At 39.4% G+C, this 10,687-nt stretch overlaps 1 protein-coding gene across 2 annotated transcripts; it reads right to left on the reverse strand.

Annotated features, from left to right (window-relative positions):
* Nucleotides 1–778: 778 nt before the first annotated feature.
* Nucleotides 779–10,551, reverse strand: LOC113580065 (mitogen-activated protein kinase kinase kinase 20). 2 transcript variants are annotated; one of them, XM_027014392.2, is made up of 12 exons: nucleotides 10,474–10,551; nucleotides 8,900–9,090; nucleotides 7,945–8,032; nucleotides 6,484–6,585; nucleotides 6,316–6,381; nucleotides 5,333–5,361; nucleotides 5,067–5,204; nucleotides 4,851–4,937; nucleotides 3,790–3,864; nucleotides 3,157–3,263; nucleotides 2,092–2,233; nucleotides 779–1,741 (listed from the first exon to the last, which is right to left on the reverse strand). In XM_027014392.2, exons 2-12 carry the CDS (start codon nucleotides 9,056–9,058, stop codon nucleotides 1,394–1,396), a joined length of 1,341 nt encoding a protein of 446 aa, XP_026870193.1. In that variant the 5' UTR covers nucleotides 9,059–9,090; nucleotides 10,474–10,551; the 3' UTR covers nucleotides 779–1,393. The 2 variants fall into 2 exon arrangements, with proteins under 2 accessions (XP_026870193.1, XP_026870201.1); XM_027014400.2 differs by having other exon boundaries at nucleotides 8,900–9,074; nucleotides 10,474–10,544.
* Nucleotides 10,552–10,687: the final 136 nt, after the last annotated feature.

Raw genomic sequence — 10,687 nt, forward strand, 5'->3', positions numbered from 1 at the left:
GGATATGTGTGTGTGTATAATATATATATAAGAAATGTAGAATGGTAGATATTCCCCATGTGCACATTTTGAAACTAAAACCACTGAATGTTTAAGGCAGAAGGCCTTGGCCCCCTTCCTACCATTTTCCACTACATTTATCCAAGCTATCTGCATAAAAGCAAAGCTCTATTGGATGGGCCTGGGCAGAACCTGCACTAACAAAATAGACATCTCTGGTTTTAGTTTTTAAAGGACTAAATACATTCTTCAGTCCCAGTAGATATTCGAAGAATGCCGTAATTGAATAGGGTAAACATTTTTGCTTTTAGTCAATTTAATTGTGTGCACAATAGGCCTCTGAGACTATCATGGACTATGTCTTGAATTGGCATTCAGCCTATCTCTTTTACACATGCAGTAGACATGGTCAAAAACTAGCTGTTAGCTATCCCACGCAAAACACGAGGGGGGAAAAATCAACTAGATAAGCTTGTCACGATTCCAATAATCCAGTAAGAGGAACTTTGGTATGTACCCTTACGCAAGCAGGGTTTCAACACAAGCTTGAGCATGAATATTATGGCCTATGTTCTCAGGAGTAGCTTTTGGCACAAAGTAGAGATTTCACTGCCAGTACACATCTTGAGTACTTGAACATCTTGGAGAAAAAAAGTGTTTTTAGTTCGGCAGACTTCGAAAACCTTTGGCATTCTTTGTGAGTACAACAATTTAGCTCATTTGACAAAAAATAAATACTGCATATTTCCTTCTGTACTTGGAAAGAAATTCAAACAAACAGCAGTAATTCCTTTATTTAAAAAATAAGGGCTTTACAAAAACTCACCTTCACAACTCCCCTTCATAGCCTTCTGGCCACAAACAGTTCAATACCCAATAACAATGAATTTGCTTATGTTTGCTCATGTAACATTTGCTATTATAGTTTAATGCTGAAACAATGAGGATCTCTGAGGATTTCTAATTTAAAAAAATTATTTTACGCACAATTATAGAGGTGGCTGAGGTAAAACCCTGATTATATTACATAGTTTTTTTTTTCTCTTTCCACTTGGCTGCCTGGCTTGGAAAAATCTAACTGCAGTCTTTCCTTAAAACAGACAGGATAGCAGCCCTATTACTTCCAGAGCCAGGTCAGTGTCACAGTCTGCTCAATATTTAATAACAGAATGGGCCACAACAGACTTTGGACAGATCTACATTTAAAGTATTACTAAGAGTGTTCTTCACTCGCTTTCAGTTTTGTTTTTCCAAATAATAAATCTTATGGATCCTATTATATTACCTCACTTACAGTATTTAAAAACTTTAAACAGATATGTGACATTTGATCTAGCTCTGACCTAATGTCCGCTGCCATGTCCGGTCACACCCACATCCTTTAGAAAAGCTTCTAGTCGCTGTCGTCATCTGACCAGCCAAAGGCATCCATGGCTATGGCCATGTTGAGTTTGCGACCCTCGCGAACACAGGAGGACTTGGAGGAGTTTCGCTTGGCCTGCATGTTCACCTGCATGCCTGATTGGCGCATGGGACTGCTTCCGGGCACGCCCACATCCAGGTCAAACACGCCCCCGAAGCCACGCATGAGTGCCTGCAGGCTGGCACCACCTAGATCACCATTGCTGCAGGAGGACGAGATGTGGCAGCTCACCTCTGAGCTGTTGCTCTCCTCAGATCGAGACTCGTAGAAAGATTCGGCACTCAGAGTGGCAGCCATGGGGGAGACGTGAGAGAAGAACTGAAAGAGAGGGAGACAGTCAGAACAACAACAGTAACAATGACAGCAATAATAATTCAGTTAAACCCCAGAATAGCTGCTGAACAGTGCAGTCCCTGTAGTATTGCAAACGTTAGAAAAACAACCAGCTCTGAGATCATCCTAATCTTCAGTCTCCCCCTAGTGGTTCTAAATTATGTTTGCAGCTATAATTTGTCCTGCAAATCAGAGCACAAAAATGAGTGACATCTTGTATTTTTGATAGTTCACAATTGTTCAAATGTGTGTGTGTGTGTGTGTGTGTGTGTGTGTGTGGTAACACCAATCTTATTAAATAATACATTTCATTTAATACATTTTGTAGTTCTTACAGGAGTGCACGATCTAGACCTCTTCATGAGTCTGTTCTCCCATTCTCGTAGTCTCCTCTCTCTCTCTTCCAGCTCTTGTTCCTTACAGGTCAGCTCTCTCTCAAGCTTCTTCAGCCGCTCCAGAGTTGCATCGATCTCACACCTTACAAAGAAGGAGAAAATGAAAGAAGAAAAAAAAGAGAAGAGAAAAAGATTCAGGAGCACTGCTAATGCTGTCTAATCCACAACTGCAAACCCAGCAGTTTGCAGGTGGAGCTTGCACCCAGCTGTACCTCACTTCATCACACCAGCAGGGGTCACTCTGTGCCATTTTATAAAGACGTGCCATGACTGCTTACACAAAGCCTTCAGTGCAGCTATTTATAAACAGGTATGTGCTGCAGGGCCAGAACCCCCCTCCTCTTATATTTTAGCCCCGACGCCATGTCTGCTTGTGCCAAGCTCGCTCCCCACACACACACTCCCGAAACACCCTCACCAAACACACTCTCCAAGCATCCCTCCTGCTGCTGGAGTTGGCAGACACTCTTAGAATTTCTCACCCTCTCTTTGTCTCTCTATGTCTCTCTCTCACTGGTTTGCTCTCTCTCTCTCTCTCTCTCTCTCTCTCTCTCTCTCTCTCTCTCTCTCTCTCTCTCTCTCTCTCTCTCTCTCTCTGTCCCCTGTGACGCTATTTTTCCTGTCTCTTCACCCTGCTAGAGTGAAGCTCTGTTCATGTTCAGTCTTTATTAGCTCTTAGGACTCTAGAATGCGATCCCATAACAAATGCTGGCCTATGCTTGCCCCTCACCCCATCCTACTGATACATCTATCCCAGCTGTCTTTCTTTCCCTTAACCTCTCATTCCTCCTCAATCCTTCATGCACTCTTTCCCAGCCTTAATATAGAACGTAGACAGAAACTAGAATTATCAAAATAGCGATTCTGATTTTCTTATGGGAGCCTTGTGTGTCTGGATATGCTTCTGTGTATGTGTATAAGTATGTGTGCATGTGAGGAACACATTTTCCTTTCATTGTTTCGGTGAGTGTGTATGTGCGTGTTTTTATGTGCAGGCATAAATACCTCCACTCTGCTTTGTTGTGTAGGAAAGAATTACACTGGTCAGGAAGCTTACTGTCATTACACATGGACTCTAAAGTGGCCAAGATCTGTTTGAACACTGGCCTCTCCTGAGAAAAGGACATCATAATTCTATTGTAATTCATTACTCCAATGCCATTCATTACTAAAATATTCTTCACAATCACAATGACCATAAAGTACAAGTTATATTTTATCCAAAACATTAAAATAACAATTTCCTCAGTCAATTACAGTGACATAACATCGCTGCCTTCTTTATTGCTTGATTTCCAGACATAAGCCATCTTAAACTAAATTACACTCTAAGTGGATGTTCTTCTGTTTAGTCTAGAATGAGGCCTAATCTGTGTATTTATTGGGAGTAATGATTCTCCCTAGTAAGTTGACAAGGGAGAAAGCACGTAGTAAGCCTACATAAAAGACTGGGGGGTGGGGATTGAGATAGTGAGTGATCCAAAATCCATATTTTGTCTTAAGTTCTTTTCATGTAATAAGATTACACTTTTCAAAAGTCTAAAACCTTTACAAAAGTTTTAACCCTAACCCTTACTACACTAAAATCTCTATCAATGTTCTTCAAGGAGAATGACATGCTGAACCTGTCCCACTCACCTTGGGTTCAGCCACCCAGCATGATCTCATCAGCTCTGCAAAGCTGGCAGGGCAGCTGCTTGGAATGGTTGGCCTCTGATACACACATGCATGAGCAAGTGCACACACACGCACACACACGCGCGCACGCACGCATGCACGCACAAATCATTATGACCATCCTTACATAAAATTTCAAGTCTAATTTTAGCATACAAACTCAACTGCTGGAAAAACTCTCTCTCAGGACTATGTTTATAATAACACATCAGCGGATTAGCATGGGGGTGGTGCTTCAACACATTCAAAAGACAGTATTATATTAGGATTAACAACATGATGTCATGTGATACATCTGTATCATAAAAAGTACCCAAAAGGTCAAATTTAATGGAATTTTCTTCAAACTCATGAAAATGGTTGTTAATGTAGCTGTGATACACACATTGTAACTTAATATTGACACTGGTGAGTTGAACAAAAAGTGTAGCTCTTCCATGTAACATGTATTGCACTGAAAAAATCACAGCAAAAATCATAGCAATATTTCTTTTCATAGTTTAACCCCTCCCACCCTAACTTGTCTGTTCAAGTTATACTTTCTTTTTGAAAGTACTTATACTTTAATTTCTGTCTTCCCATCTCTCTCTCTCCTTGACACACTAGGTTGTTTAAAGGTATGCTTCTTGACTGTTCTTTCTTATTCCAAAGTTTCTATGGTCTTATCTCTGCCCAGGTTAGGCAGGCTAGCTGTTTTACTCACCAGAACAACAGCAAAAAACAACAAACAATAATAAGAACAGCAAAACAATAGCAGCAAAAAACAACCACATCCTGTTTATGAGAGAAGATTTTCACTGAGTAAAGTGAGCATGCATTCTATAAAAGCTGCAGAGACTCACTTGCTCATTCACTCTAAGAGGTGTGAGATCAACCCACTATAAATACTACACCAGAGCTACACAGGACTCTTTTATTAGGGAGGAGGGCTTCAGAATATAATGGGAATGAAGCAGAATGAAGTCATACATAATCAGTCAATTTGGTCTTACTACTAGAATTATGGATATGTAGTGCTTTACCTCATTTTTCTCCACAACCAGCCAGGCCACCTGTAAGCCCTCAAATCCTTTAAAAGGCACCTCTCTGGTCAGCATTTCCCATAAAACCTGAAGGAGAAATGAAAGCTCAAAACCATAAACAACACACACGTGTATGTGCAAATGTGTTATTGAGAGAGCGCACGCATGCACATGCACACACACACCCACACACACCCTACAGACTAAAATACTCACCACACCATAGGAATATGTGTCACAAGTTTCAGAAACAGGCAGGCTCTGGATCACCTCCGGGGCCATCCAGGGGAATGTGCCCACCAAAGACATATGTGTGGTGTGAGACAGGAACTTGGATGCCCCAAAATCACAGATCTGACAGACCAGGGTATAAGTGGTAAGGAGGTGCAGTAATTCACACAAACACAAGTAATTAAGGCACTGCTGCCTAACTTTACAACAGATATGCCAAAAGATTGGACCCTCATTAAAATGATGTATACCTTGAGAACGTTGTCTGCAGTTAGCACCACTAGAAAGAAAAAGTCTCAGTTAGTTCAGACATTTATTATACTTCCTGCTGTAACAAACACACATATACACAGAGACAAACAGCAGTGTTGTCCCCAGTAACAGAACGTAATATTTTATAGTCACACTTACATCAACAGTTAAACAAAATGTATGAGAGCCAGAAGAAGATTGCACAATTTCATTAATTAATTTAATTAATTAGTTACACATGTTAAACCAAGGAGCAACCTTTGACATCTGCATGGCCTATGGACATAAATGCACATGGCTATGCACATGGACATGCACATGGCCTATGGACATAAAACTGAAATTACCACTGGAAGTACATGATTGGTTTAAAATCACCTAAGGACTTACTTTTCTTATAACTCCTCAAGCATTGTGTTTTAGTAAGGGCTTTTATTTTTATTATATTTGTGTGCTAACCTAAGAAGATTCCCTTATTAAGGATTTTGAATTTCTCTTAGTTTGTGTAATACATTAGCCAAAACAATGAAATTCCACTCTCATATCAGTAACAAATACAAATGTTTAATCCATGAAGACATAAAGACATAAGATATCTGTTTGGAGCCTTTACTTGCTTCAGAACCAATTACCAACAGAGGTGTAAAAATTACTGTAAACATATTACCCGTTTTATACTGCCCTCTATATTTTTTGAGTATAGGGTCCAAGTAGACCTCAGGACTGTGTTGAATGGGACTAAGTAACTGTTCTAATGTTGTAGGGGTATTCCTTTTTAAAGTCTTGCTAGTGGCAGGTAAGTAAGACCGTCAGCAGTGTCAACACATGCACCAAGCTTCACACATCAAGCATTGTACATCAATGAATATAAAGTATGTTTGGTCTCTTAACAATAACTTGTTCTTGTTTAACTATATTACTCTTCATGAATCCAAATCATAAAAATGACCTGAACAACACATACATTAACACAGGATCTTACCATTCCGTGATTTTAGATCCCGGTGAATAACCTTCACTGGAGCTTCTGCATGTAAATAATGCATTCCTAAGAAGAAACATTAATCCACAAATCATATCCATTACAAGAATTACATAAGAATATGCTTATGATATGTAAAAACATCCATACACATGCATATGTCCCTACCTTTAGCAATGTCCACTGCCCATGTCATTACTTGACCCATGTCCATCTCCTCACTGTCTGCACTGGACAGATACTCATACAATGACCCCCCACTGGCATATTCTTATACACACACACACACGTGCACAAACATACATGTAGATACATGTCCAGAATTAAAAGTCAAGCATAGCTTGTGTTGTGACATTGACAAATACACATTTTTATTCTGAAAAAAAGGAGAAAAGTGAAGTAAACAGGCAGAAAAAATGAGAAATAATCACTAATGCTCAACTGTCACCTTTCAGTGAGAACCAGGAACATGCAGAACCATGCAAGACCATGTACAATCATGTAGAACAACACAGAACCATATGCAATGATGCCGAACGGAGTAGAATGATACAGAACCATATCTGTGCTTAGCACATTGTTTCTCCTTCTCTGACAATCCTAGCTGAACTGAACAACAACAATTATGTTCATGCGAACAGACTTGGGTGTGTTACAGCATATGAAGCACAACATGCAGTGCAGGGGGTCCCCAGGACTGGGATTAAATATTAAGAATGTCACAGAAGAACAACCAAGCTAATTTAAGGCCTATGACTACAGCCATTAAGTACAGTTCACCCCAATAATAAACAGCCAAGATCAACTTTCTAATGTGCTGCCAGCTAAAAGTATATCAACAAATCTACCAAGTAACAAGAGAGATATTACAATATAGACAGAGAGAGAGAGAGAGAGAGAGAGAGAGAGAGAGAGAGAGAGTGTGGATGGGTGACAGTGAAGAGGATCATAGTCATACAGGAAAGGACTAACAGTTTATATCATCCATTAATATGATTTAGCTCAGCTGCTAAAGAGCACATACAGACAACCGAAGAAAACATCACTGTCATCAACTTACTGGGTGCTGCCTAATAATGTTTTTGGAAATATGATTAATCTAGAATAGATCAGTCTAATATAATTTACATCTCTGAAGCCAGAGATCACAACAGAATGTTTAAAAATTAAATCATGGCCAGGTTTGTGGATAGCCTTTAAAAAAGGGCTGGCTATATTACCATCACAAAGCATATCTGAAATATACAAGGAATATGGAAACTCCTGCTCAGTAGAATAAGGCAAAGTTGATAAAGGTGTGATGGAGATTGGACAGACCACAGAGAACCTTTCACTTTATTCTAAATAAGGACATGGGGGGGCTACATATTTTCTTCTATCCTGTGGACCACACACACACACACACACACACACACACACACACACACACACACACACACACACACAAAGAGAGAGACCCCCCCCACACACACACCACTGAGCACAGTCTGGATAAAAACTCAGTTTTAAATTTAAATTGGGTCTGAAGACATGAAAAACACATAAGAGTATGCAAAAATGCAGAAATGAATCGACAAACTTTTATCATCAATATAATTATCTACCTAAACACACTCACACTACTTTTACCTGTGACAATTCCATAGTTTGGTGCCTCAAGAATTGCTCCATAAAACTGAATGATGTTTTTGTGGCTCAGAACACTGAGAATCTCAGCCTGAATGGGAAGAGGGGAGAAACGCATTGTATTGCATTGACCAACCAACCAAATTTTGCTTCTTTAGTTTTCTAATACAGCTAAAAGGTTAACATAGCTAGAAATATAGGGAAGTTTACATCCACCTATTAGCATCATGCAAATCACAACCCTAAATCACCACACACGTGCCTCAGAAGACAATTGTGCAAAATTGTGCAAATTAGTTTTTTTGCTGAATTACTACAGTAGCAATCAGGAAAGCTTCCTAAGGTTTTAACCTTGTAGTATTCTTGAAACTTCTCTTTATGCCAGGTTGGGCATTATATATATATATATATATATATATATATATATATATATATATATATATATATATATATATATATATATATATATATATATATATATATATTGGACACAGAATACAAAGCACTCTGGACAAGTAGCTTTAGAGATAAGGAGAATCAATGACGTTTGTGTGTCAGTAATGGAAGGCAGTTCTCAGCCTACTGCTGAGGGTGGCTCTCTTACTTAGTGCAACCTGTAGGCCTACAGAACCATGCCACATTTGACACACATAGAACATCAGATTTGCTTTATATAGAGAGAGGCGGAGGGGGTGAGAGAGTCATGGAAAAGTGTGCTGTCCAGTCATCTCATACCAATCAAGTACTCCCTCTTTCCTTCTCCTATGAACAATAAACAAGTGTCATGGAGGAAAAAATAGGATGAAAAAAAGAGAAAACTAGTAACAGGGAATGAGAGCCACATTAACCACAAAGACCCAAAATCTAAAGAGCCCCAGCTGTATGTTGATCTGGCCCTACATAGAAATGAAACCACATAGAGTGGGAGTTTCATGAGGGTGCATATGTATGTCACAACCTCTGCATCAATCTTCAGCAGCTTTTTAACTGCCACTTCTTTGTCTTGTGAGATCCAGCGTGCACGGTAAACGCTGCCAAAGCTCCCACCACCACAGCTCTCATAAAAGTGGATGTCATTGAATTGTATCTGCACGAAGCTAGCACTGAGGGACGTCATCTCATACTGACATGCACTCTAAATGCCAGGATCTGCAGGAAGGAGAGAAAAGCTCTTGACTTAAAATGAGCAAAAATGAGCAATGTGAAAGTAACAGGATTTCAGGCCATTAACTGAGGTTTTCTTAAGTTTAAGTCATAAAACAAAGATATTCAATCACAGTCCTTAAAGGCTAAGCACTAGCTAATATGAAAGTGTCAAACACAAATATAGCAAAAGCTGAGTTTCTAGCTTGTGATTAATGATAGTTAGAACTTTATTTTTAATAAACTCAAGGAATAAGGCTTAAAAAAAATCTTGCAGGTTCATAATCTTCATCAAATTCAAAAATATCTTCGGAATCTGATGAACCAGCACTGGAAAATTTGCAGTCCAAGTCAATCATAATGTTGTTTGACCACAGCGCTGGTCACTGCTGTCCACCAGTGATATCACTTGACAACTTTCTGGAATTTCCGGAGTGACATCGGGTTTTTCGTCAATTTACTTGAATTGATCATTTTAAAAGAAATGAACATGTTATATTCATATTGTTTCACATATCCATTTTTGAAGTAGCCAAAATAATGTGCAAACTTCAGGGAGGTCCATTAGGTGGTGTTTAGCCTTTAAGGCACAGGTACTACTGATTTGCCCCCTTAGTTTACCTAGGAGTCACGTGTGATGACAAAATGACCAACGCAGGAGTGTACAAGCATAGATCTGAAGGAGAGGGTACACCCAACACTAATCTAAACCTAATTTATTCATGACTGCTTGACCTGTCCCAGGGTCTATTTTATGGAGGACCTACAGTGTACATTTACATTACATTTTTGCATTTGACCGACGCATTTATACAGAGCGACCCCCCCCCCCCCCGCCCCAGCTCTTTCGGTTATTATCAAAAGATCAGTGTGGCTTTGCCGACATGGAAACCAAAATTCATTGGGTCACACGATCAAAAATTATTAAGATAACTCCGATAGCCAAGCTTCCTCTTTCCTACACACTTCCACTAGGGGAAAAACCCTCCCAAGTCCGACCCTATTGTTCTGGTTTTTATTTTAATTTTTATTTTATTTTTTTTTTTACTATATTTGTTTAGGGTGCACGTTTTTCCAACTTCCGAGTAATATTATTCCCATACTTAGAAGTTTCACTCAGTTAAAAAAACACCCCAAAACACAAAGAAATAAACAAAGCAACCTCCCCCCCCCCCCAAAAAAACCCCAAAACAAGTGATGTGCTATTATGTTAAGGAATAGCGTAGGAGAAAACCCTATGTTTATTAATTCTAAGCACAACTGTCTTAATTCATTCCATATCTTCAGGAACTCTTTTCTTTTCGTACACTTAATAAAGATAATTAAAAAAGTGTACAAGTGTACAGTGTCTGCATTATGAAACAAGTATTTAAAACCATGCTCCCATACCTGTTAGTCGTATTTTCAGTAGTATCCCGTATAGTATGGCTCAGGCTTGCGCTCTGGACAACCCCCGTCATAAAATAACGTGGAGTCTTATTGTCTCGTGTTATTGCACTTCCATAACAGGACACGCGACGGTAGCGCGCCATCGGTAAAACCTAACAAAAGTAAACAGCGCCACTCAATGGGCACACAGGAAATAACTCTCGCAGCAAACGAT

This window comes from Electrophorus electricus, chromosome 1 (assembly GCF_013358815.1).
Source record: "Electrophorus electricus isolate fEleEle1 chromosome 1, fEleEle1.pri, whole genome shotgun sequence".
Classification (NCBI taxonomy): domain Eukaryota; kingdom Metazoa; phylum Chordata; class Actinopteri; order Gymnotiformes; family Gymnotidae; genus Electrophorus; species Electrophorus electricus.

Excerpts from the sequence above, each read along its gene's own strand:
- LOC113580065 (XM_027014400.2), bottom strand. The coding sequence starts at position 10,544 with ATGACGGGGGTTGTCCAGAGCGCAAGCCTGAGCCATACTATACGGGAT. Across the intron at positions 3,264-3,789 it reads GCTGGGTGGCTGAACCCAAG|GAGAGGCCAGTGTTCAAACA; the intron begins GTGAGTGGGACA and ends TCCTTTTCTCAG. Across the intron at positions 2,234-3,156 it reads CACAACAAAGCAGAGTGGAG|GTGTGAGATCGATGCAACTC; the intron begins GTATTTATGCCT and ends CTTCTTTGTAAG.